This window comes from Eulemur rufifrons, chromosome 9 (assembly GCF_041146395.1).
Source record: "Eulemur rufifrons isolate Redbay chromosome 9, OSU_ERuf_1, whole genome shotgun sequence".
In the NCBI taxonomy this organism is placed as follows: Eukaryota; Metazoa; Chordata; class Mammalia; order Primates; family Lemuridae; genus Eulemur; species Eulemur rufifrons.
In genome coordinates, this window is record NC_090991.1 from 37,520,189 (window position 1) to 37,546,744 (window position 26,556).

Here is a 26,556-nt window from a genome sequence, read left to right on the forward strand (position 1 = left end):
ATGCACTGTGAACAGATTTTTTTTCTTTTTCAGATGGATTATTAAAATGTAAAATAGATATTCATGTTTTAAAAACTGTTTTTCTGAAAAACATCAAGTTTAATACATTTTGAGTTGATTTTTGAATATGGCATGAGATAAAAATTCCAATTTCATTCTTCTGAATATCGATATCTAGTTTTCTCAACATCATTTATTAAAGAGATTGTCCTTTCCTCATTGTGTGTTTTTGGCACCTTTATTTGAAAATCAATTGACTATAAATGTATGGATTTATTTTTAGGCTGTCCGTTCTGTTCAATTGGTCTATCTGTTGATTTTTGTGCCATTATTATGATGTTTTGGTAACTATGTATTTGTAGAAGATTTTGAGACCAGGTAATGTGATGCCTCCAACTTTGTTCCTTTTGTTCAACATTACTTTGGCAATCTTTTCAGGGCTTTTGTGGTTCCATATGAATTTTAGAATTTTTTTTTCTATGTATGTTAAAAATGTCATTGGAATTTTGATAGAGATTGCATTTAATCTGTAAATCACTTAGGGTAGTATGGACATTTTAATAATATTAATTTTTCCAACCCACCAACATGGGATATTTTTCCATTTATTTGTGCCTTCTGTAATTTCTTCATCAGTGTTTTATAGTTTCACTTATTTCTGCTGTAATCTTTGTTATTTCCTCTTTCTACTAATTTTGGGCTTAGTTTCTTCTTTTTTTCTAGTTCCTTGAGGTGCAATAGTGGTTTATTTGAAATTTTTCTTGTTTTTTAATGTAGGCATTTATTGCTATAAACTTTTCTCCTAGAACTGCTTTTGCTGCTGCATCTCATAAGTTTTTTTATGTTGTGTTTCCATTTTCATTTGTCTCAAGATATTTTTGATTTCTTCTTTGACCCATTGGTTGTTTAGGAGCATGTTATTTAATTTTCACATATTTGTGAACTTTCTAAAATTCTTCCTGTCATTGATTTATAATTTTATACTATTGTGTTTGGAAAAGATTATTACAGAACTCCCTGCCTTGTTCCACCCCAAATGAAAAAACCTCTTTAGCTTAGAACTTTGCTGCTGTCCAACTCCAGCTAACACTTTCCAAAATAATTTGGTAAGGATGTCAGGCAGGATGTTGTGTGCAGGAGGATATGAGCAAGATTTAGAACCTCCCCCACGCTTGAGTAGTGTAGTTCTAAATTTGCTTAGTCATCAGCGTGGTAGGGACAGAGAGATGCATGCATGTGCTGCAAAATGGAAAAATAGCTATCCAGATTCAGATTCAACAAACTAATACTTGCTGGTCATCCATGCACGCTAGGCATTGCAAGGGTGAACAAATCCTAATGATCGATGAATATAATCTTCTTTTATATCCATGGAAGCTCAAACTCAAAGAAATCAGTTATTTACATAGTTAATCAAAGACAGATTTGGGACCAGAGGTTAGGGCCCTTTCCAAGTTATTTTGTTACTGATTGACGTAAATGTGATTGTGAAGTGAAGTACATTATTTCATTAGCATGTCTTTAGTATTGTCACATTGGAATCAACTATGGAAATAAAAAGAACCAGATTTATATTTTTTATTAAGTTATTTTTACTTGCAACAAAAGAATTTTTAATGAAGTGGCAAAAAAAAGGCCTCCAAAATAAAAACAAAAATTAGGGACAGAGCAAGATTTTTCCTTCTCTTGAAAAGGATTACATGCAAAGAACATGAGAAAAGGAAGAGAGGGAAAACGAATTCTAGCACTTTTATTTTTAATAACAGAAATGAATAACTTCCTCGAGTTATTTGACCAATGTGATTTTGGAAAGGCAGGCTTTTTTTTTTTTTTTAAAGAAGTTTTTTTTCATTATGGTCTTTAGAAGGTACTCGTTGCTCCACTGTAATGTTGCTTATTTTAGAGGATTTTTCTTCAACTGAATGGACTCTCAGTGAAAGGACATTGCCAAGTTGATCTAGTTCTTCAACCACTGTTTTGACAACAGTTTCTTCTGTTGAGTCTAAAATAAAATAAATAAATTTTTAGTGGTCATTCTTAGCAGGTTGAAAGGTATTTAGTTATGACAGGTTTGCTTTTTAAAAATGGTTTTGGCAAATTTGCAGTAAATTGATATGCATGTGTTTGAAGTCAATGCTTAGCAAGACCCTAGACTATCTTTCTTATATTTACCACTGTTTTTAGAGCAATAGGTATTTGAAAATGTGAGAGAAACATGGATTAAAACAACCTGAATATCAGGCAAGTGTAGGCAGGCTGCATGTAATGTCGTATTCTTTTAAATACCAACTTGTCCTATTTTTGTGGTTTAAAATAAAGTAGTTCTCTTATAAAACCATTGAAATTTTGAACAATAATACATCCTAGCTAAGAAAGATGTCAGGGGATTGATTCCTCGTTTCAGTAATTTTATAATTTAACCACATCTGTTCTACAGGAATATAAAATAAGGCCGGGCGCGGTGGCTCACGCCTGTAATCCTAGCACTCTGGGAGGCCGAGGCGGGTGGATCGCTCAAGGTCAGGAGTTCGAGACCAGCCTAAACAAGAGCGAGACCCCCGTCTCTACTAAAAATAGAAAGAAATTATATGGACAACTAAAATATATATAGAAAAAATTAGCCGGGCATGGTGGTGCGTGCCTGTAGTCCCAGCTACTCGGGAGGCTGAGGCAGTAGGATCGCTTGAGCCCAGGAGTTTGAGGTTGCTGTGAGCTAGGCTGACGCCATGGCACTCACTCTAGCCTGGGCAACAAAGTGAGACTCTGTCTCAAAAAAAAAAAAAAAAAAATATATATACATATATATATATATAACCATTAAGAATTGTCATAATGACACCTCATCCCTTCGATCCACTAGAGCTAAGCTTAAAAACAAATTTTATTTGATTAGCAATTTAAGTGACTCATTTAATACAACTGCTGGAGTTTAAAAGAGTTACACTGAGTAAAAAACTTTCTATACCTTTGACTTGATTTCCAGAATTTGCAGCCTTGCAGGCTTTTGATTCATAACATGTGGACTTGCATTTTCTGTGAAGAGAAATGTAAATTAATTGCCTTTTTCTTTCACTAGGGAGCTCATAAATAACTCTGTATTGGGAATAAAAGTTTTGGGGTTTTAATTTCAATAAGATTCAAATTCATCTTATGTTTCAGGGCTATTAGTAAGCTTTTCAAGGTAAAAGAAGAGATAAAATGGATTTTTATGATCAGAAATCTCCTCATGATCAGATATTATCCCTTTCATTTAGCAGCGCGGGGACTCCAAGTTCTCATTCTGACTTTGAATTCAACTGGCCAGTGAGCATGTTTGGACTGTCTACTGTGGAGAAGGGGCTGGGCTGGGTGCTGTAGGAAATACAGAGCTAAGACACAAGCAGTTTATACTGTTGAAAATAAAGTATGCCTATGTGAAAAGTTATCCATAACATGGCATGAAAGGTGCTATAAGTTAAGTGTAAAGTGAATGGCGTAATAAGTAATTTGTTCTGGGGAGGGAGCCATCAGAGCCGAGTTCTTGTTGGAATAGGCTGCAGAGGGCTGGCCTTGACCTTGGAGTATGTAGAAGATGTTACCTCTTCATGGTGCAGCCATAGGCAAGCATGTAGTAACAGCCTCTGATTTCCGAGTAACTTTTGTGTATAAGCCCCTGTCACAAGCATTTTACCTACACAGCGAAGCACTATGGTTAAGAGTAGTTAAGGGTACGGTTTTGGTGTTAGCACTATTTTACCAATGAGGAAACTAGATTTAAAAAGGTTTAACAATGTGCTATTACTCACTTGGTGTGTGATTCACACCCAGGGCTGCAATTCCAGGGCTGTTGCTATTTGCCTAACTATGATGCCTCTCCAATTTAATCTTCCTGTACCTTCATTGCTCATCTTTAATACAGGGTACACGTGGGGTAACTAGTCTTAATAAAAGAGAATGAGTTATAAGAAATATGCCTAAACACTAAATCACAGAAGACAATTTTTCCCTTGGATTGGAATACTGGAATTGTTAAACCTTCTATATTTAAATGTTCTGTATATTACTATACATACAAATACTTTACATACTTAGAAATTTGATTTTCAAGTTTCTGCCTGTTTTCATTCACTTGGATAATGGACATTCCTGAGGACATATATAAGCATGATCTTTAGAGCAGGAAATTCTGGGATGTAATACTGTTATACCTACATCGTGAGAAAACCTGGTTGATGTGATGCTAATTTTTTTCACAAGTTAATATTTACCTTTCTTCTCCATCTATTAAGTTGCAATAAATTTCAATTTCTTTTTCTAAGAATATTTTAATATCAAGAAGCTGTTCATACTCCAGCTTCTGGCCTTCTGTTTCCGTTCGAATCTGTTGCAGTTGTTCCTCCATTGCTCTGATCTGATCCTGAATTTGCTGGAGTTGACCACAGTAATTTCCTTCCGTCTCAGCCAAGGAGCATTCATAGGAATGTTTCTGAAAGAGGAACGAATGTGTAAAAGAGAATTGCCATGTTCATATTTTAAACATTCTCGAGGTAGAGAGAACTATTTGTACAAGGTCTAAATATTTTCATTTGAAAATATACATTAGCAAGTTTTTTTTTTTAAATTTCCTCTCCATTGAAAAAAGTGATTTTTTTCACGTTTTGGGATTGGTGAGCGAGAAATAATGTTTAGGGACAGAATTCTTGATATTTAATATATGTTATATTTTTAGTGATATATAAGTAGTCATATATTATTCTCAGTGTTATATATATTTTTACGTATGTATTTACTTATACAGACGCACATACATATTCAATTCAATGGTGATTCCTGCATACCATAGCCACGAGGGACTGAAGTTCTATCTCCAGGGTTTGCAGATTGCGTTTAAGTTCCGTCAGCTCATTTCTGGCCGCTGTGGCTGCTCCAGCGTCATCAAAAATCTGTTGTTGCAGGGTTGCACTCTGAAGTGTAATTGTCAGAAGAGTTAGTGATTGGTTTGACTGTCTGCTGAACCAGCCCTCTGTGTGTAATTTGCCACAGACATACCTTCTCGTTGAACCAGGCTTCCGCGTCTTTGCGGTTCTGCTCAGCCAAGTCCTCATACTCAGCCCTCATGCTGTTCAGCAGAACAGACAGGTCCACCCCCGGGGCTGCGTTCATCTCCACGTTCACATTCCCCCCAGCTGCACATTGCAGGACTTGCATTTCCTAGAAAAGGGATCGGTATTAACACGCAAAGGAGGATTTTGCTTGATATTCACACCCCGCTATGAAATGGACGGTGGACTCGCAGAAGGAAATCAGTCCCTGTACAAAGCCACCCTGTAGGCTTCTTTACCTCTTGGTGATTTTTTTTGAGGTATGTCAGTTCCTCACTGAGGGTCTCGCACTGTATCTCCAAGTCGGTTATGCAAAGGGTCAGCTCATCCAACACTCTGCGAAGATTGTTGGTGTCGGCCTGAACACTCTGGTGCAGGGCAAGCTCGTTTTCATACCTTCAAGGTTATTAAGGTGCTTAAGAGTTGTGATCATAGACAGGGGCAAAGCACAACTTTGTAAGACATTTCATACGCTAAAAGACAGGATGTTCTGCACACACTTCTGAAGCTTCTCATAATAGCAAACTGTTAAGTTTGAGATAGCTACCTATTTGTGAATTGCATTTTGGAAATGTTATTTCTACAGAGTTGATTTTCTTTCATCCAAGGTGCTAAACAGTTAAATAAAATGTTGCTAGATTTAAAAAAACATATGATAGCTCTTTTTATAAGGGCATATTTAATTCAATTTCTTTGTTGATTTAGTCTAGCTTTATAAAAACATTTTGGTTTTTAAATCAAAAGATATGTTCTTTAATCCAATGGTTGTATTTTTACCTTTATTGCTATAATTAATTACTTTTTTTTTCACCTACTTTAGCTTGAAGTCATCGGCAGCCAGTCTGGCATTGTCATTTTGTAGAGCAATACTGGCATTACAGCTGGTTGCAGAAATAATCTAAATAGGGTAGATTGTGCAAAATGTTAGGTACTGAAAGTTAAAGGAGCCTCCAGATTTCATTGTGATTCTATATCTTCTTAGCCCATCAAGCATCTATTTTAGTATCTTTTTTCTATGTTAACGGAATATGGATTTTCTTCAGGTAATAAATGTCTAGAAGTTAAGATCCACATGGATACTTCTATTACTCTTGATAAAAAGGTATGAGCTACATATAAGGAATAAAAGTAACTATCTATATTTTGGAATTCTTTCTTTTTTCTTTCTTTTTTTTGAGACAGAATCTCGCTCTGTTTCCTGGGCTAAAGTGCCGTGGCGTCAGCCTAGCTCACAGCAACCTCAAACTCCTGGGCTCAAGCGATCCTCCTGCCTCAGCCTCCCGAGTAGCTGCGACTACAGGCACCCCACTACCACACCCGGCTAATTTTTCTATCTTTAGTAGAGATTGGGTCTCACTCTTGCTCAGGCTGGTCTCGAACCCCTGAGCTCAAGTGATCCTCCCACTTTGGCCTCCCAGAGTGCTAGGATTACAGGCGTGAGCCACCACACCTGGCCTTGAAATTATTTCTTTTTCGTTATTTAATTCTGCAAATTTTTTATTGCCAGGCACCTCTCTTAGGACTGGGAATACAGAGTGAACAAATTCTACGTCATATAAATATGTTAAGCTCATTTGTATTTTCTCTTCTTTAAGCTATGCACACCCAAAGTCTGTAGTAAAAGTATGCAAGTGCATATTTCTTACCTGCCTTTTAAGATCTTCGATGACCGAGGAGTATCTACTATTGTCGTGATCATGTCTCTGGAAGGAACCAGGCCCACATTTCTCATACCAACCCTTGATCTTCTGCTCTAGGTCTGCGTTCTCTTCCTCCAGAGCTCGCACATGGTCCAGGTAGGACGCCAGGCGGTCGTTGAGGTTCTGCATGGTCATCTTTTCATTCCCAGAAAGGAGGCCGTGCTCATTGCCAAGAAAACCAGCACACACACCACTTCCCGACCCTCCACCACCATTGCAGTAGCTTCCTCCAGAAGAAATGCCCCCAAGAGTACAAGAAAAGCTGCTCCCTGCTCCTGACCCAACACACACATTTCCAGCCACGAAGCCTGTTCCTCCACCGGACAGCCTAACAGATGCAGCTCGTGAGCAGATCTGCCTGGATCCACCGGAAAGTCGAAAAGACATGGCGACAGCACAGCCCAGCGACCCTTTCCCAGAGAGGAGCGAAGCCAAGTACACCTTTCACAGAGCTTAGCTCCATTGTCCTTTTATAGGATTCATTAGGTTGTTTCAGTCTTAACTATGCCCACCTGTAATAAAATTTACTTGCATTCTAATTGTTGTTTTTCATAATTGGGTGATTTTTTAATAGTGCCCAGTCTGTAGGTGGAAAGATACCCCAAGGATATTTTTATATGTATAAAAAAGGTGTCAGGTGGAGTAACACCAAATCATAGCCTCCAAGGTCAATATTAAATATGAGTAAATGTACCTGTTTTTGACCTCTCGAATAGACCCTAGTCCCCCCATATAACAAAGGGAATTAATAATTCAAGTAAGAAATGTCTTGTACTTTCGTCATGCAAATCCTCATGGAGTATCTATATTATTTCCACTTTACTGAATATTTTCTTTCTTATTGCAATTACAGACTCTCTGTATCTAGTGATCTTTTGATCGTGGGAGCTTTTAATTTGGTTTTCTAAGACTTGGTAACTGAAATAATAAAACTCTTGCTGTAACTTGCTTATCAATTTCACTAAAATTCATGAATATATGGTGTTGATGGAGAATTATTTGGATTAAGATTTCTTGGTTTGGTCCAGCAGTACTTCAATTCAATTAACTTCTGAGTCTCCACATTATTCACTTCCCTACCTCAAAAACATTGTTTACTGTCTTTTCGTTTAAATGTATGTATTTAAGGCATTATGAGTTATTTTGAGAAGTGAGCATTACATTGATCATTGAGGAGTAAGATATATGAAGTAGAGGGTTGTTCTCATCGCTACCTAGAAAACCAATAATTATGGTCCTTTAGATAGAGAATGAGTTGTCATAGGGAAGTAGACTCCTTATTCTCCTGCCTTGATGCCCTTGGGAAGGTATCCAGTCTTGTCATGCTTCATTTCCCTACTAGGCAAATGAAAATAATAACATTGAACAATCTCAAATGAATGTTGGGCAACTCCAATAATGAATGACTAAAACAGTCTGAAGGGCACAAACATTTTGCAAATGTTAATTATTTAAATTATAATAAAGTGGACATGTCAGACAGGGCCAGGTCTCTATCACTTATAATGGTACAAATTGATTGGTTAATTAATTACAGGTTTAGTTTTGAAACAGTAATTTTTTTTCTGAATGTGATTTTTCAATGTTATGGATATTGATCACTTTGAAAAACATCCAACATGATTGTCACTAAAAGATATGGAACATGTGGTGGGCTGCTTTGATTTTTTTGACCCAAAATATTTAAGTTTAATAAATATAAAACTGTAATTTGTACCCTCGGCTCATGTTTAGAACAGTACGTGGTAAGTTAAAAGACATAGCTCGTATTAAGAGACTTATTACTGATTTTTTTGTGATCTGGTCAAATTTTTAATCTTTTGCCCCTGCTTCCCATGAATAAAACAAGAAAAAGGTATATTGTCAGTGTCATAGCATACCAGGCTTTTGTTTCTTAGATAAGGGTTATTATGAGATTGCAAAGTTATTATTAACATAATCTGTGTCTAGATATTTTATAAATAGTAATTAACTTATCTTTTGTGAAATAAGTTAGGCATATATTATTAAACCACTTTGGAGATGAGCTGGCCCTGAAGCTCAGGGGCAACACAGATCACAAAGCATTTCTATATCAAAGCAAGACTAGAACACATGATGCTTAACTCCTTGGAAGATTGTCTCGCCTGTTTACTCATACCGGCAAGTCTCTTGAATTTTCGTAATCATAGACTTCCTCTAAACTAATACTTACTTTAAAAGTTTAGGTATGCTTCAGTCCTTTCTGAAAGCGGAGGAGAGATTTAACACAATCTCTGGGCCACCTCTATCTATATATTTCTTCCTGAGAGTGATTATTTTATTCACGGTAAGAAACTGGTATTCAGCAGCATATTGTCATTTCTTGAGAATCAACTAAGTATCAGAGCATTATATGATGTGTGTATGATAGGTATTCAAAATAACTGAACTGAATTAAACTTTATATAGTGTTAATGTCTCCTTATTACAGGATAAAGTTTTTCATTATATTATTGTTAGCAGCTGGGTCCAGGTGCATTCTGTCCTTGCACAGTAAATCATGACTTTTGCCATGAGTTTTGCAAAAGAGAAAAGATTTATTTGCAAGGCCTAGGAGTGAGGAAGTGGAAGAACAGCTCTTATATCCTCCTCCCCAAAGAAAAGCCTTAGGATATTTATGGGTTAGGGAAGCGGGATGGTCTAAGGCATGGGGAAGGCTGATTGGCAGTGGGGAAAAATGAAGTAACAGGTTCATTCTGCGCAAGTGTAGCTGGGGTTCATGGCATTTCACAGGACATATGTACAGAAAATGGTAGCATTAGCATGCTCTGAGGGTGGAGTTTTTGGCTCTCTGTGGTGAAAGGCCAACTCTTCGTCACTTGCATAGGCCCACGTGAAGGGTTGGTGGTCTCAGTGGGTTTGAACTGGACAGGAGCTGGTCAAGGTTCCTGAAAAACAGCTAGAGTGACCATTACCATGGTGACTTATGAATGTTATCTATAAAGTATCCTGTGAAGGTTAAGTTTCAGAGTTTAGCTGTGTGGCCTTCAGCTTCATGGAAATAGGGGAAAAAAACAACAAAAAGCAAGCAACCAAAAAGCAAGCAGGGCAGGCAAACCTGATCAAAGTAACCCCTTGATTTCATTATCTTATTCTAATGGTCATATGCTCATTTTCCTTGTGCTGAATTTATTGTTTAATCTCAAGTATGCCGTTTTGTTTAAAATTCATGTTCTACATTTGTGCAGCAAGTTTGGATAACCATTTGTCTTGAACATGAATGAGGTTTGCTTTGTCACTGGATTCCTAGTTTTTTTTTTTTTTTTTCCTGAGACTCAGATTCTAGTGTGCTAATTCCTTCCAGAAAATGACTTCCCAGGTTTGTTTGGGAAGGGGACTCTGAACGAGGGCTCTGCTAATCTCTGACCGGCTAGAGTTAGCGTGCACTTAGTTCCTTCATCCATTCTCTTGGGAGAAGGGAGGTGGGGTGGTAAGGTTCTCAGAGTGTGGTAGTATGTTGTGGTTAATTGCAGACTCTGAGCCAGACTGCCTGGGTTAGCATTCCAGCACCTCCAGTTATTAGCCGTGTGACCTGGGGTGAGATACGCAGCTGCTCTCTCTGCTTCAGTTTCCTTATTTCTAAAACGAGGATAATAACAGTACCTACCTCACAGGGTTGTCCTGAGGATGAAATGATGCTCAGCATAGAGTCTAGTACGTATTAAATGCTGGTTACCAATTATTATGGATTCTTTTCTGGAATTTATGTCAATAAGTCCTGCATATAGCCTGGTTTTAGTAAGAAGAGTTTATTCAACCTGGTTCTAATGGAAAGAATTTATTCCCTGAGTTATAAATTGGTGGTCAGACATCTCAAATACTGAATAAATCAGAGTTAAGTATTTAAAAATTTTTTTAAAAAAATTTAAAGACTTCTTTTTTTTACATTAGGTTCACTCTTGGTGTTGTATATTCAGTGGGTTTAATAAAGGAAAGTAGACCCCCAAACTGGGGGCCAAGTGGATTCTTGGCTTCACACAAGAAAGAATTCAAGAGCAAGCTGACAGAGTAAGGCAAAGGCAAGTTTATTGAGGAAGAAAGACAAAAAATCATAAAAAAAAAAAAAAAAGTGGCTCGCCATAGACAGAGCAGCGTTTGTGCGCGGCTGGCTGCCTGTTTTTGTGGTTATCTCTTGGCTGCGTGTTAAACAAAGGGAGGATTGTCTGTGAGTTTCTTGGGACAGGGGTACAGAGTTGGGGGAGGTTCTATCCCATTTAAACCTTATAGGACAATTCCTGGGAGTTGCCGTGGCATTTGCAAACTGTCATGGCGCTGGTAGGAGTTTCTTTTAGCATGTTAAGGAATTACAACTAGTGTATAAAGACCAGTGAGGGTAACTTGAGGTTGTTTTTTATGCCATCTGGGCTCCAACTGATTTTGACTGGTTTCTCTGCTGTCTCCTGTTTTATCCACAACCTTCTTCCAGGGCTTATGACTCTTTATTGAATAAGGCCTGCCGGTTCCCTATCTCAGGTTTGGATAAATGTATAATGATATGTATCCATCCTTACGGTATCATAGAAAGTATTTTCCCCGCCCTAAAATCCCAAGTGCTGTCTATTCATCCTTCTTCCAACAACCTCCGGCAACCACTGATCCTTCTACTATCTCCATAATTTTGCTTTTTCTGAAATATCATATAGTTGGAATCATACAGTATGTTGCCTTTTCAGAGTGGCTTCTTTCACTCAGGAATACACATTTAAGATTCCTAGCTCATTTCGTTTTAGCGCTGAATAACATTCCATTGTCTGGATGTACCAGTTTATTTACCTGTTCACCTGCTGAAGGACATCTTGGTTGCTTCCAAGTCTTGGCAATTATGAGTACATCTTCTATAAACATCTGCTTCCAGATTTTTGTGTGGACAGAAGTTTTCAACTCCTTTGGGTAAAGGATCCAGCAATTGCTGGATCATATGGTACGAGTATGTTTAGTTTTTGTAAGAAACTGCCAAACTGTCTTCCAAAGAGTCTGTAAGCTAAGTACTTTTGATTAAGAAACCGTGTGGTAGGATGCTTTCTTCTCTTAATTTCATATAAGGGTATAAGATGGGAAGACGAGTTAATTAAAGAGTTAAGCAGGAAAGTAAGTATTTGCTTTAAGTTCACCTGGGTATTAGTAAATGCATCTGGGAAAGAGAGGCAGGAAGACAGCTTGAAAGTGATTGTGATTCAACCGCACTGAACCCATTCTGCAGAGATTAGTAATATGGTACAGGTTCCAGAGAAAAGCAGGCTCTTTCTGTTATGAGATTGATATGGGGTGGGGTAAATTGTCACCCTCAACTAAGCCTATGGAGGGTTTTCTGCTGAGCTTACGCCTCCTCCGACCCCCACGTAGCTTCAAACCACAGATGAAAGAAACCGATTCATTGATGGCAAATTCTAAATATTTCACTAAAAGTTATGTTTCACTTGACAGACACATTGCTATGCAGTCCTAGATGGCAAAAACAGAGTATAGTACTTGTGAATCCCTAAGCTCATGGTGGAGAGGTCAAGATTATGAATTACCCACCAGAATGCTCCACTTACTATCGCCCCCACATCTGTCTCCTTCCCTTCTACCTTCAAATATCACCATTTATAGCCATTCCTTTATTTTTAGGGTGTTTCTACTTCTTCAATTTCTAATTTCCACTTCTATGAGCATGTTGACCTCAGGGACTGGCTTTTATTAACTGTTCTATCCTCAATACCTGGCACTTAGTGTGTGCTCAGTAAGTATTTATTGAAGGATGGAAGGAAGGAAAAATTTTACAGAGCTGTGAAAAAGACTCCAACTAGTTTAAATGTTAAACGTACTCCTAACTTGTGAAGACCGTTGGATTAAACAGAAGAAATTAAAGGCAAAATTCAGCTCCCACCGGAGGTGATATTTAAAATGCAAAGATTGATCAGAACCAGGGAAGATGACTTGCAACAGGGAGAACTTTTATTGAAACGCCACCATAGAGAAAGACAAAGAAATGTTACCATTCTAAAATTAACTCGTCTTAATTCACTGAAGAAAAGCAGAAAAATAAGAGGGCCCTTATTTAGGAACATAGTTTCAATGTGGTATTTTAATTTAGGAGCCATTCTTTTTGGGGGGCTGGAGTTCAGGAAGGCACCCTCTGTTCGTTCTTGGTGTTGACTTTGGTGGCTTTTTCTTCTATGGTGTGAACTCTGGATGAGAGAACTTTGCCACGAGGATCTATTTCTTCAACAACCGTTTTAACAATGGCGGCTTTAGATGAATCTAAAAGAACACATATGAACTGTTATAATTTATCAAATGTATAAATGGGAAATAACTCATCATTTGAAATATACATAAACATTGAATACTTAACACAGCTTTTATTTACCTTTTATCTGATTTCCTGGGCCTCTGTAGCCTTTTGATTTAACACAAGAGCTGTAAAAATATAGAGGACTTGTATTAATTATTTCATTCTGTGTTTTCAGGAAACTGGAAAACAATGATTTAAAGTGAGAGTTCTTTGAATTCTGAAATAACACCAGATGAGGTTTTATCTATACAAGCTCTGGATCATAGATACTTTGTACTTGATTTCAAATACTCTTTAATAACCTTAGAATAAATTGTTTTCTCATTAGAAGCAGCACTTACCCATCCTCTCCATCTATCAGGCGGCAGTAGGTCTCGATCTCTTTTTCCAGGTGGACCTTGATGTCGAGGAGCTGCTCGTACTCGAGTTTCTGGCCCTCGGTCTCGGTTCTGACCTGGTGCAGCTGCTCCTCCAGGGCCCCGATCTGCGCCTGGATCTGCGCGAGCTGCGCGCAGTAGTTGCTCTCGGTCTCCGTCAGGGAGCACTCCAGGGACTGTTTCTGTGGTTCAGTAAGACGTAGGTTAGTGGAAAATGTCACAGTATTGTTTTAGAATAAGCCAGAGCACTGAAGACATAATTAAGAGTTAGCCTTACATAATGCAAATAATCATTTTTATCTAATAGATTCCATTTGTTCAATATCAATTGTTGCCTTTATTAGATGTCATACTATTTTTCTATTTGAGAGTGACACAGTTGGTGATGAATGTTACTCATATGCCCAGGAGTGTCAGAAAAGATGGAATTGTTTCTTCACAGGGCACAGTCTAAAGATCCCTCCCCCATACCAATACAGCCCGTGCTTGTAGAGTCTGGCACAACTGGCCACTTTCCCCACCAACAAAATTCTCCCTACACTGTTGCTACCTCATTTCTAGACATGTGATAGTCTTGTTTCATGAGAGTTGTAGCTCGTCTGTTAAAAAAAATAATCCTATAGTAAACTGCATAAACTTTCCATGAGTAGAATACACCAAAGAAAAGAATTACCTTTTTTAGGCTTTAAATACAGTGGTTCCATTCATTGGCTTGTGAACCCAAATTTATAAAGATCCACAGAGGGAACACTTGCTGTAATTTTACATTGGATGAAGATGAGAGTGTCTTACCCTTTCATCTGCAAGTACTTTTATATAAAGTCCTGATCTTATATACAGTCGTAGCCTCTTTTGTGAATAAATTCTGGAGTTTTACTAGCCACAGTGGGAAAAATATAGACTTGGGAGTTAGAAAATTTGGAGAGAAATTCTGGTTCCTTCAGATCCAACTGTGGGACTCCAGGAATTGCTTAACTTCTTCGACTCTCAGATTCCTCTTTTGGAAATAATGACATGAGTTACGGAGTTTGCCCTGCCCTTGCTCCAGGGTTGCTGTGGACTCACATGTGGGTGGAAGTTCTGGGCGAGCCCTTAATGACAGAGGTTATTATTATCATTAGCCTGGTGAGCTTTATAGTCAACCTTCATGCCTCTACTTTGCTTCTTGTTTATGCCACTTAAAAAGGAACTTGTGAGTGCTTTAATTAAGTAGCCCAAAGAAATGTCAGGTGAAGTTAGGAGGGGTGCAAATGTATTTTTTCCTCTTCATAAGCAGTGTTTTTTTCCTTTTCTAAAAAAAATTGACACACAATAATTGTACATATTTATAGGGTACATGGTAATATTTCAATACATATGGTGTGTAGTGATAGAATCAGGATGATTAACATGTCTATCACCTAAAATATCATTTTTCTTGTGTTGGGAACATTCAAAATCTTTTCTTCTATTTGAAATTATATACCAATTATTGCTAACTATAGTCACCCTACAGTGCTACAGAGCTCTAGAAATTATGCCTCTTATCTAAATGCAATTCAGTATCCTTTAACCAACCTCTTCCCATTCCCCCACCCCCTACCCTTCCCAGCCTCTATCCTACCCTTTACTTCTATGGGATCCATTTTTTAGCTTCTGAATATAAATGAGAACATAAACAGTGGTTTTTAATCGTTTGACTTGGGAGAGAGGATTTAGGGTGAAAATTATTTTCTTTTTCGAGTAGCTCAAAATAATTGTATTTGCTCATTTCTAATATTTCATAATTATTAGCATCTAGGTATATTGTCAGGCAAAGAGGATTCTCATGTGCAAAATGCACGTGTCTTATGCCAAGCATAGTAATTAGTGGATAAAAACTAAAATAATATTATCTGGAAGGAAATTCTCTTTAATTTTTTCCCCCTAATTTCTAAAGCAAATTTGTGCTGTACTTTTTGCTTACCATTGCTAAGAGGGACTGAAGTTCAATCTCCAGGGTTTGAAGAGTACGTTTCATCTCCGTAAGTTCGTTCCGAGCTGAGGTGGTGGCGCCAGCGTCGTCAGAAATCTGCTGCTGCAGGGAAGCGCTCTGAAACGTCAGGAGCCCGCGTTAGGGCGGTGTTGGCTGCGTCTGCACCCAGTGCCAGGGTAAGCGCACCCTGGGGTGGTTTTACCTTTTCGTTGAACCAGGCCTCCGCATCCCTGCGGTTCTGCTCCGCGAGGGCCTCGTACTCAGCTCGCATGTTGTTCAGCAGGACGGTGAGGTCCACGCCGGGGGCCGCGTTCATCTCCACGTTCACGTTGCCGCCGGCCGCGCACTGCAGAGCCTTCATTTCCTGGAAGAGATTAGTTTAACCTAATTAGGATCTGAATATTTTTTTTTTAAAAGGAACCAGACCAGACAGGATCCATATGGCTAGAAACATTTTTTTTTGGGGGGGGGGGGTGTTTCTTTTGAGAATAGAAACATTTCGAACAACCTGAGCCACGTGGCGAAATGAACAAGTTCCTTCTTGAATATGACAGTCATCCTTGGCAGTGAATTTTCAACTCTGGGAGGGAGGCGGTTTGTGAAAACCAGCGAGGTGGGGCACCCACCTCCTCGTGATTCTTCTTGAGATAAGCCAGCTCCTCGCTCAGCGTCTCCAGCTGGATCTCCAGGTCGGTTCTGCACAAGGTCAGCTCGTCCAGGACTCTGCGCAAACCGTTGATGTCCGCCTCCACGCTCTGGTGCAGGGCCAGTTCGTTTTCAAACCTTAGAAAAGTATTGGAAAGTTTTACCAGTAGTAGTTAGACATGACTCACATTACTGTTTAGATCATCATAAACTCAAACAAAGCTTTGGGGTAAAACTATCTAAATAATATTTAAGAATTCAGGGAGGTCACCCACAATGCAAGAGATAGATCGATTTCTTTGAAGCAAGAGAATGGGAATACTCAAAATTCTCTCTCATGTGACCTTGGCACTCATTTGTGTTAGCCCCCAAATTGCCCAAGTAAAAATACATTATTCAGCTAGTCATTCTAATATGCATTTGGCATAAAACAAATAAATGAATAAATAAAAACAAAGAATTGAGCCAACCTCAAATAACCTAAATAAAAGAGGAAAATGCTTAGATAACCTTTTTGGTGTCTCTCTTCAGCGGTACTTACTTTAGTCTGAAGTCATCAGCTGTTAGTCTTGCGTTGTCGTTTTGCAGGACAACACTGGCATTACTTGCAGTTGCAGAAATTATCTGATAAAAGGAGAGTTAAGAGTGAGGACTTATTAAAAAGACATTTCAAATTTCCTTGAAATAAAGTTACCTATGAAATTCTAGTAATATTTCTGGCCTTTGTCTCTAATAATGAGATGATTCTTTTGAAAATGAGAAATTTAAGTATGGCATCTTATATTCCCCACACCACCCATAAAAAGAAGTCTTTTTATGGGAAAGCTTATAAATATATAGCTGGAGACACTGGGAAGTTTTCGATATTTTAATATCGTAAAAAGCGTACATGCATACCTAAAACCACATGATGGGTGGGCCGTGTTCAAAGATTAGTATTTTAATATAAATTATTTTTAATATTGATAATGAACTCCCCAGATTTAGCAGCTGAGGGCAAAGCCCTGTTATTGTGATTGCTTATACATCTGGGCATATGTGAGTGGCTAGATACTCTCATGAATGTTATTAACACTTACGCTAATGTGTTTCTTACCTGGTTCTTAAGGTCGTCAATTATTGGGAAGTATCTGCTGTAATCATGATCAAGACCGCGGCACGAACCAGGGCCGAATTTCTCATACCACCCCTTGATCTTCTGCTCCAGATCAGCGTTGGCCTCCTCCAGTGCTCGAACATTATCCAGGTAGGAGGCCAAGCGGTCATTGAGGTTTTGCATGGTCACCTTCTCGTTGCCGGAGAGGAGGCCGTGCTCATTCCCGGTGAAAGCAGCACAGGAAGCACTTCCCCCGCCCAGCCCTCCGCCATAGCCTCCAGCAGATGAGCTGCCCCCAAAGGCACAAGAGAAGCCACTTCCAATGCCAGGCACACCGCATGCGTTTCCGGCTCCAAAGCCTGCTCCCCCGCTAGAGAGCCTCACGGAGCCCGCTCCCCCGCAAGAGGCAAGCCGTCTGGATGCAGAAGAAAAGCGCACGGACATGGTGTCCAGACTGGAGGGTTTGTTCCTGGAGTGATGCTCTGATGGCGAGTGTCCTACTCAAGTTTAGTTTGCCTTTATATACACGTTATTAGGGTGTTTCTTGATGAACTTTGCTACTCATAGTGAAATGGTGTTTGCCAGCTCATTGGGAATTATCCATAATTGAGTGATTTTTTTTTTAATGAATGTCTTTACCCTACAATGTCTATTTCTGTAGGTGGATAGTTACCTTGGGGTTATTTGTTATCTCTGGAATTGGACAGGGTGGAGTATTATCAAGATTATTATAGTGATGCATTTCAAATTTAGTATGAGTAACACTTCCTGTCTATCTTTCAGGCTTTAGGAATATAAAATTCCTACAAGAATAAAAAAGTGTGATAGACAAATTTCTCTTTCCCTTGCCCAAGTCAACAACATTGCATTTTCTCCAGCAAGTGAATCATCATAGTCATAATTTTCTATCAGATATGTTGAAAATAATTTCAGGGCCATGGGCCCATGGTACCAGAAGAAGGAGGTGAGATCCTAAATGGAAATTGAGGAATTAAATGAAATCTTCCTTGGAGACAGAAAGTCTTTCCTTGATCCTTATCCTTCCTGAATTACCATTTCATCTGTACTGGTTTTCTGTCTACGCACTGTTGCTAACCAGGTTAAGTAAGGGAATCGGTTTAAACTCTTTGGGCCTCAGTTTCCTCATCTGTAAAATGAAGGGTCTAGATTATGACCTCTGTGTTTCCTTTCTGTCTCTAGATTTCTCATATTTCTGTACTTTTTCCTTTTACTATTTCTTTTTTTTTTTTTTTTTTGAGACAGAGTCTCACTCTGTTGCCCAGGCTAGAGTGAGTGCCGTGGCGTCAGCCTAGCTCACAGCAACCTCAAACTCCTGAGCTCAAGCGATCCTCCTGTCTCAGCCTCCCGAGTAGCTGGGACTACAGGCATGCGCCACCATGCCCGGCTAATTTTTTCTATATATATTTTTAGCTGTCCATATAATTTCTTTCTATTTTTAGTAGAGGTGGGGTCTCGCTCTTGCTCAGGCTGGTCTCGAACTCCTGAGCTCAAACGATCCGCCCACCTCGGCCTCCCAGAGTGCTAGGATTACAGGCGTGAACCACCGCGCCCGGCCCCTTTTACTATTTCTAAAACACTTTTATGCATTTACTTCCTCCACTTTTCACCTCTTGTTTCTGAATTTTGGTCCCACCATTTTACTGAACTTAATCTCTCAAAGGTCACTAATCACAGTATATCTCCAATCCAATCATCATTTCTTTTATTTATTCTCCTATGCCCTCTTGGTTATGTTAGGTACCAATAATCTCAGTGTGGTTGAGTTTCAGATAGTTGCTTTCTGAGAATTCTTCTACATCTCTGGTTACTCCTCTTTTCCACTCATAGCCTCTGTGCCCTATGTTTTGTCATTTCTTATAGTTTTGTGCTTGGCATTTAAGACTCCTCTTGATGTAGATCTCACCTCACTGGCTTGTTCACTCATCTGTTTTACCACTCCCCTCTTTCCCATCTCTTTGCCTTTGTTCAGGTTGTTCTTTCCACCTAGTTTTCCTTCTTAAAATTAAAAATTATAAAAAGTTATTTGAGATCTTGCATTTGCCAAGAATGATTGACATTATTTTCAATTACATAGATTGAAGAATTGAAGTTGGTAAAAATATACATTTTCACTCATGACCTAATAAATGAATTTGTAGAAAAGCCAGAAAAGTCTGTCAATCAATCAAGAAATTACATTATTAAAGTATCATAGTTTATGTAGTACATAAAATTATGACACCAAAATATTTTCTTGTGGTTTGTAGTTTATGTTGTTATATATGTATTACTATTACCCCTATTATATGTTATAAGTAATAAGATATTTTTAAAGACAAAGATTTTTATTTTATTATTATTATATATTTTTTTTTTGAGACAGAGTGTCGCTTTGTTGCCCTGGCTAGAGTGAGTGCCGTGGTGCCAGCCTAGCTCACAGCAACCTCAAACTCCTGGGCTTAAGCAATCCTACTGCCTCAGCCTCCCGAGTAGCTGGGACTACAGGCATGCACCACCATGCCCGGCTAATTTTTCTATATATATTTTAGTTGGCCAGATAATTTCTTTCTATTTTTAGTAGAGATGGGGTCTCGCTCTTGCTCAGGCTGGTCTCGAACTCCTGACCTTGAGCGATCCACCCGTCCCGGCCTCCCAGAGTGCTAGGATTACAGGCGTGAGCCACCGCGCCCGGCCAATTTTATTATTTCTAATTGAACTTTTTTCTGACTTTTGAGCAAGAGACCCCACATTTGCATTTTGCACTGGGCCTGCAAATTATGTATCCATACCCGATTGTCGGATGTTTCTCTGGGGTGCCTGAAGAATCCTAGAGAAAAGACCTCTAGATACAGATATTTGAACATTCCCCACAAAAAGGAAGCTCATCACACAACCACCCTAGAGTGAAATACAGACACTTACGCACAGAGCCTCCAAATATTTAAGGCCTTACTTTGGAAAATGAACAGAATTTCAAAGATCACCACCATGCACTGAAAAACACTCCAACACGAAAGATAGAGACTCAAACAAACAAACAAAAAATAGCACTCAGGAAAAATAGAGATAATAAAAAAAGCTGAAGAAAACTAAAAAAAAAAAAAAAACCTACCTATATATGATAATTATTACCCTTAGAAGTAACAAAAATACTGCATATTCAAAACATGGATAGAATATCATTAAAATTAAACATCAAGAACAATAAAGACCTCTTAGAATTAAAAACTAACTTCCAAAATAAAACTTCTGTAGATGAATTGGAAAATAAACTTTTTAAAAAATCTCCCCAAAAGTAGAACAAAAATACAAAAAGATGGATATATGAACCTTGAAAGAACCAGTCCCTCAAGATGAATCCTGAGTCGCTAAACGGGCCTAAATTCAAATTAGAGCCAAGTGGCCATTTGCTGACCAGAAATCACATACATACTCTGAGTTCCTGGAAAACCCCCACCTCTGTTTAACTTTGGGAATTTCATAGCCGCCTCTTCCTGTTTTTACTTCTGGAACAAACCAATAGGCTGTGACCTACGTCAACCAGTTGGAACTCAGCAACTGTCTACCAATCAGAGCTCAGCAAATGTCAATCACTCAGAATTAAGCAAGTTTGAATCCTTCATTTGCATAAGAAGACCAGAGTGGGAACATGCATAGGAACTTTCTTTATAAAAGACACACCCTCTCTATGTTCTCTGGCTCACACTTTTATTTTATAGAGTAGGCTGCATCTCCTTGGTTTGGAAAGTATTCTCTGGAATAAAGTCTCTTTCTTTCTTTCTTTATTTTATTTCAGCTTATTATGGGGGTACAAAAGTTTAGGTTATACATATTGCCCATGTGCGCCCCCCCCCCCCACCCCCAGTCAGAGCTTCAAGGTCTCTTTCTTTTAAATTCATTTTTGGAGAACTTTTGTTCACAGATAAAAGATTAGAAAATTAGAGACTTGGTCCAAGAGCAACCTGTGGGTCTTCTGGAAAGCGAGAAGGGAGAAATGATGAAGAAATTATTTTATAAGCATATTTTAAGAGAATAAGGTTTTAAGCTAAAATGTTACTCCGTTAGTTTCTGAACTCTGACAGATCAGTGGGTACTTTGCTGGTGTAGTCTTTTTATAGGTTTTATAAACCACTTGAGCCTATATCAGTCATTTTAGTGTCTGACCTAATGTTTGGAGCTATCAGTGCTATGTTGGTTTAGATGATGACTCAAAAATTTTTCTGGTCCATTTCCCATTTCCTTCTCTCCCCCTTACCCCCTTAAAATTTCTCCTGTAACTCAACTAACAAAACCAAGTCTGATTCTCAAAATATCCTAGAGTGTTTCTCTTAAACACACCATCTGGTGCCAAATGAAGATTCTTAGGAGTGAATTAGTTATGAAGGGCACAGTTGTGGTACTGTTATTGATAATAATATAGATTTTTTTTTTGCCGAATTTTGACCTATTTTACCAGTGTTTTACCCCTTACTGCCCCTTCTATGCTGCTTCCAAAAGTGATAGTGTGTGATAAGATTTTGACCTTCCTTTCTAAAGTTTTTTTTTTTTTTTTTTTTTAAGTGAGTCCTGTTCTTCCTATTTCTTTCAGCAGAAATGAAATCCCAGGTAAGTATAAGTATTCAAATATTTGATCAGTAAGTCGCAGTTATCTTCAATATATTGAATAATTTTCATTGAGAAACATAGGTAAAATCTCTGAAGGACCATTTATGTATACAAGTAATTATTTTTCAGACCTTGTAGGGTATTATAATAACTGTGTTCTGGACTTGGTCGTGAAGTCTGTACAGATTCAGCCTCAATAGTAGTGAACTGCACTGCTACTTGGTTTGGAGTATAAATTAGACTTTAGTCCTATTAGAACTTGAGTTATTGGTATTAAAAATCATAGGAATAAAATGATCGAGTCTCAACAAAGGGTCGAGGGCTTGGGCTTAAGCCAACATATGAATATGTTTTGTCTTGCTGTACAGCACTTACGCTATCCAGTCACAGATAATTTTTTGTCTGCTAATAGTGTTCTAGATTATAATGTCTTTCCAAAGCGCTGAGGCAGTGCACCTATTGTGTAGTTGCAGCTGATGCCTGAATGTATCCTAGCTGACAAATTATTGATTAATAAGAACTTGAATTTCTGAAAGATTCTTACTGCTAACCAAATTCTGAGCAAAGAGTCTCAAATGTAATTCTGAACCTGAATTACATGTTAATGAACCGTGTACCGTTTAATAGTGTAAATCAAAAAACATCAGTTAAGGGATATCTTAATTTATTTTTTACCTGATTTAAATATCAGTTAAAGGTTGCCAGCATGGTTGCAAATAAACTAATATTTGAAGTTCACTGAACTACTTAATGTGGAATAGGATAATATACTTCCAATGCCCTCAAGGCTGTGACCTTACAGCCATTTTACATAGCACATCATTCCTCCTATAGGGATGAACTTCTTCCTGGCGCATAAAGTAGCCGTTGTGGTCGAAGCTTTGCTTATTGTAACAGGCTTATATTTCCAGGTAACATGTCTGTGGAAGACTTAATTCTGAATAGAGATATAGATATTACTGGAAACTAATTGTTTTTTCTATTGTACCCTGCTTTATCAAAAAAGTAAAACACTTAATTGTGTTACAGAAATTCAGATACTGTCTTGCGATCTTTAAACAATAAATGAGTGATTTCCCCTAAAAAAAAAAAACCCCAAAAAAAAGACATATTTTAAAATACTATTCAGAACTAAAGGACTGAGCTTCTAAATTCAAAGAGACCACCAAGAATGATGAAAAATAGTGGGGGAAGAAAAAACACATTGAGGCCCATCTGTGGGCTATTTCAGAAAACCGTGGAAAAAAAGAACATTGCAAATATCAGGAGAAAGAACAACCTATAGCCAATTATAGGGGAGCTATGATTCCAGTGAAGCTATGATTCCAGCTTTCAAAATTCTGACCAGCAATGGTATCTAACCTAAAATTCTCTAATGATCACAAGTGAGGGAGAATAAAAATATTTTCAGACACAAAAGGTCTCAAAGAAGTTATCTCCCTTGCACACTTTGTCAGGGAGCCACTCAAGAGAAAAACCACCATAAAAAAGGAAAAGTTAGGATACCAGAAATGGGGTTCCAGTGTGAGTTGTATTGAATGGATGTCCCCGGATGCTAGCTGTGTAGCAGGTTTAAAAAATAAACAGCCCGTATCGAATAGGAGGATGGGGGATTCTAAAAATGAGGTCTTCAGGGGAGTAGGTGAAAATGATTGCTTGAGGGTTTTAATCCTGTAAGAAAGAGGCATGAAAGATTAAGAAACACAGGACACCAGGTTAATAAAAAGTTAGAAAAATATTGTTTGTACAAGGAACAAAAAGGTGGACAAGGAAACATAGAGTATACCACTTGACATGACAATGAACGATATTTACTTAGTCATAATGATGAAAATACTGAACATTCATTTAACCAAATGTTATGGAACATCAGGAAGAAAGGGAAGATGATAAAGCCAAATTCTCAACTTCCTTTTAAGAGAACAATATATAATGTCTAAAACTGATAAATCAAGAAATATTAGTTAAAACATTATTCAGAAATATAAAGACAAAGATGACAAGAAACAGCGAAAAGAATTACAAAGACTTTTCTCAGCAGTTGTAAAACTTGGAAACTATGATGGAAATTTTTATAAATATGACAATGAGTTATAAATTTCTGTATGATGACAACAATCAAAAGAAAAATAGAAATATCGAAACATTTGCAACACCCAATAACATGTGGGAATTTACTTCCCTTGCTAAAAGCGCCCACAAATCTTGGGTGTTTGTTAAAAGAAGGAATAGCAGTTTGTGATTTCCACTTTAACAACCACCCAAGCACAGTGGCTGAATTCCTTTTCCTTCAGATGAAGACTGATTCCTTGGAGGTACCGTTAGTATAGAAACCCACTACAGCAAAAAGCAGGATAAACCTTCGAGGATTGGAGAAGAACATGTGTCACTAGCAGAACTTCTAAAAAATTCAGGACCCCCAGAACTCTGCTGAGTAAACAAAAACCACTGAACCCAAGGCCATGGTCAGTTTTCACACATCTAGGAAGGAATGACAGATTTAAGACTCTAAAACCTGAAGATGGGATGTTTTTTTCCATCCTGTAAACTCAACAGAACTTCAAGGCAACTCACCCAGCATTTAATTTTACACCTGTTCCTTTGCTGAATAGATACACAAGGAATTCTGATTTATTTCTTCAGCAAGAAGTGGTGAATTAGGGTTGTCTTTTCACATCAACAGTACCCTTTCCCAACAATTTTCACTTTCTATGTTATGATAGGCCTTACCTTGGGAAGCGGATCACTGTGAAGACAGTGTTTTTTTGAAAATCAGTGTGCTGTGAGCATGCATGATAAGCAGGGCTGGCTTCATGGGCATAAAACGTGTGCAGTCACACAAGGTCTCATGTTCAGAAGGGACCTACACTTGGTACAATGCTCTTTTGCCACCTTAAAATTCTTAGTCATTGTATCTTTGAACTTGTGTCTTGTAAGTGAATCCTGATGGAACCACGCGGTGTGCGAATGAACAGAGGAGTTTGCTGGATATTTTATCTGTAGTTGTTCTGTACTGCCAGGGGCATACAGTGTATGTAATGCCCCTGTGCACAGTGGACCCACAGTGTGCAGGAGTCCAGAGCACAAAGAAAGAATGTCATGTCTCTGACTAAGCCCAGTCTCTGACAACCCCAGGAAGCTGGGCTTCTCATTCAAACCAGAACTTGCTTTGAGTGCAGAAAGAAGGCATTGGTGTGCTAAAAAACATGAATGACCAAGAAACCCTATCATAGATTTACTTGTGCTACTTTCCTGTAGTAGCTAATCACTTTCTTGGGAAATAATGATATAGAAATATAGAATGACCCATAGTTCCTTTTCGTTTCAATATTTTCTTGTTCATCAATAAGCCAAAGGTAGAGAGTGTTGGCAGCATGTGTGTATCTACAGAAGTGAAATAAAAGCAGTTGAGTTTGTTTTGTGTTGTGTGTTCATTGTTTTGATAGGACCAAAATACATATGCATGTATGAGCTACAAAAGATGAATTGTGTAATTTCTTTGATCCTGTATACAAGTTAAATGCTCTTATACTTGGATTTCAAACTGGCATTTCACAATATAAAAAATGAATGGTAACATTTATGCCAATAACTTTAAAATTTTAATGTTTCTTTACTTAGAATGACCTTAAATAGAAAAAAAAAAAACTCTCCAAAAACCAAAAACAATAAAAACTCAGGACAAATTGAGAGCATAATTGCAGAAGAAAGGAAAAAGCTTTATATTATAGGACCTTTCATGACACATTTTTCTTGATTTTTGAACAAAAGACCCCACCCCATTTTTATTTTGCACTGGGTCCTGCCAAGTATGTAGCTGGCCTTGTACATTGTATCCTTGGGAAGTTACTTCCCCAGGAGTTTCTAGTACTTGCTTCATTTGATGACTTTCGGCTGAAGATTTTGTAAATATCCTGTTTTTCACCACTTCTTTGAACTCCTTGTGACTGCTGGGTTGTGGGGTAGAATTCCTTCTCTCACGGGAGCTTTTCATTGGAATCAGGCCATATAGGAGAGAAATAAAGGGGCTGCTTTCCTTTTAGGCAATTTAATATTTTTTGGGAATTTCTAGTATACATTTTGATCCAGAAAGGTAGGAAGACACAATAATCATCATGTTTATGAATTTCATGAAATTTTTTTTGAGTGAGTATTTATTATGCTCACTTCGCAGAGGAGGAAGCTTCAACTCAGGGCGATTAAATAACTTGCCCAATGTCCTCAGCCATGGAGTACTACTCAGCGATAAATAAAATGATGAACTTCATGAAATTTTAAGCTCTGGGACAGGTTTTGGTGGGTTAAATTTGGTCTGCCATGTGTTTTTATATAGACCATGAGCTAAGAATGGTTTTCCATTTTTAAATGGTTGAAAAAAATAAAAATAAGGATAATATTTAATGGCACATAGAATTATTTGGAATTCAAATTTCAGTGCCCAAAAATTAATTTCTATTGGAGCACAGACACACTCATTCGTTCATCTGTTGTCTACGGCTGATTTCTGCTACAGAGGCTGATTTAGTAGTTGAAATAGAGACCTTATGGCCTGTGAAGCCTGAAATATTTACTGTCTGGGCCGTCACAGAAGAAACTTTTGACCTCTGCTCTGGAAGAAAAGTCATTAACATGAAGCTTATTGCTGTGGATCTTTCCAGAGATTATCCTATTTCATATGGAATGGTGTATCTCGAAGAGTCCCGATCCCTAGGAGAGTTTGAAGTAGGCTCTTGGTGACATATCAGGAATGTGCCATCTAGTGGTGGGACTTTTCACTCACAGGAGAATTTCTGAACTTTT

At 38.1% G+C, this 26,556-nt stretch overlaps 2 protein-coding genes and 1 long non-coding RNA gene across 3 annotated transcripts; 1 reads left to right on the forward strand and 2 right to left on the reverse strand.

Annotated features, from left to right (window-relative positions):
- Positions 1-1,832: 1,832 nt before the first annotated feature.
- KRT26 (keratin 26) lies at positions 1,833-7,405 on the reverse strand. The gene is made up of 8 exons (XM_069483136.1): positions 6,728-7,405; positions 5,897-5,979; positions 5,321-5,477; positions 5,029-5,190; positions 4,818-4,943; positions 4,248-4,465; positions 2,966-3,033; positions 1,833-2,002 (listed from the first exon to the last, which is right to left on the reverse strand). The coding sequence occupies exons 1-8, from the start codon at positions 7,166-7,168 to the stop codon at positions 1,833-1,835; spliced, it is 1,425 nt and encodes a 474-aa protein (XP_069339237.1). The 5' UTR covers positions 7,169-7,405.
- Positions 7,406-12,717: 5,312 nt separating this feature from the next.
- KRT27 (keratin 27) lies at positions 12,718-18,384 on the reverse strand. Its single transcript, XM_069482511.1, has 8 exons — positions 17,152-18,384; positions 16,597-16,679; positions 16,037-16,193; positions 15,613-15,774; positions 15,402-15,527; positions 13,421-13,638; positions 13,155-13,204; positions 12,718-13,045 (listed from the first exon to the last, which is right to left on the reverse strand). The coding sequence occupies exons 1-8, from the start codon at positions 17,593-17,595 to the stop codon at positions 12,906-12,908; spliced, it is 1,380 nt and encodes a 459-aa protein (XP_069338612.1). The 5' UTR covers positions 17,596-18,384; the 3' UTR covers positions 12,718-12,905.
- Positions 13,563-17,228, forward strand: LOC138392126 (uncharacterized). The gene is made up of 3 exons (XR_011234897.1): positions 13,563-13,659; positions 15,412-15,586; positions 17,164-17,228. It is a non-coding gene; the product is annotated as an uncharacterized lncRNA (long non-coding RNA).
- Positions 18,385-26,556: the final 8,172 nt, after the last annotated feature.

What these genes read in the sequence shown, in the direction of transcription:
- KRT26 (XM_069483136.1), bottom strand. Translation starts at nt 7,168, where the DNA reads ATGTCTTTTCGACTTTCCGGTGGATCCAGGCAGATCTGCTCACGAGCT. An exon ending in TTAATAGATGGAGAAGAAAG is followed by an intron (nt 3,034 to 4,247) that starts GTAAATATTAAC and finishes TTCTCTTCACAG; the next exon opens with AAAATGCAAGTCCACATGTT. An exon ending in TTCTGGAAATCAAGTCAAAG is followed by an intron (nt 2,003 to 2,965) that starts GTATAGAAAGTT and finishes ATTTTATTTTAG; the next exon opens with ACTCAACAGAAGAAACTGTT.
- KRT27 (XM_069482511.1), bottom strand. Translation starts at nt 17,595, where the DNA reads ATGTCCGTGCGCTTTTCTTCTGCATCCAGACGGCTTGCCTCTTGCGGG. An exon ending in GCTGATGACTTCAGACTAAA is followed by an intron (nt 16,194 to 16,596) that starts GTAAGTACCGCT and finishes TACTTTTCTAAG; the next exon opens with GTTTGAAAACGAACTGGCCC. An exon ending in CCCAGGAAATCAGATAAAAG is followed by an intron (nt 13,046 to 13,154) that starts GTAAATAAAAGC and finishes GTGTTCTTTTAG; the next exon opens with ATTCATCTAAAGCCGCCATT.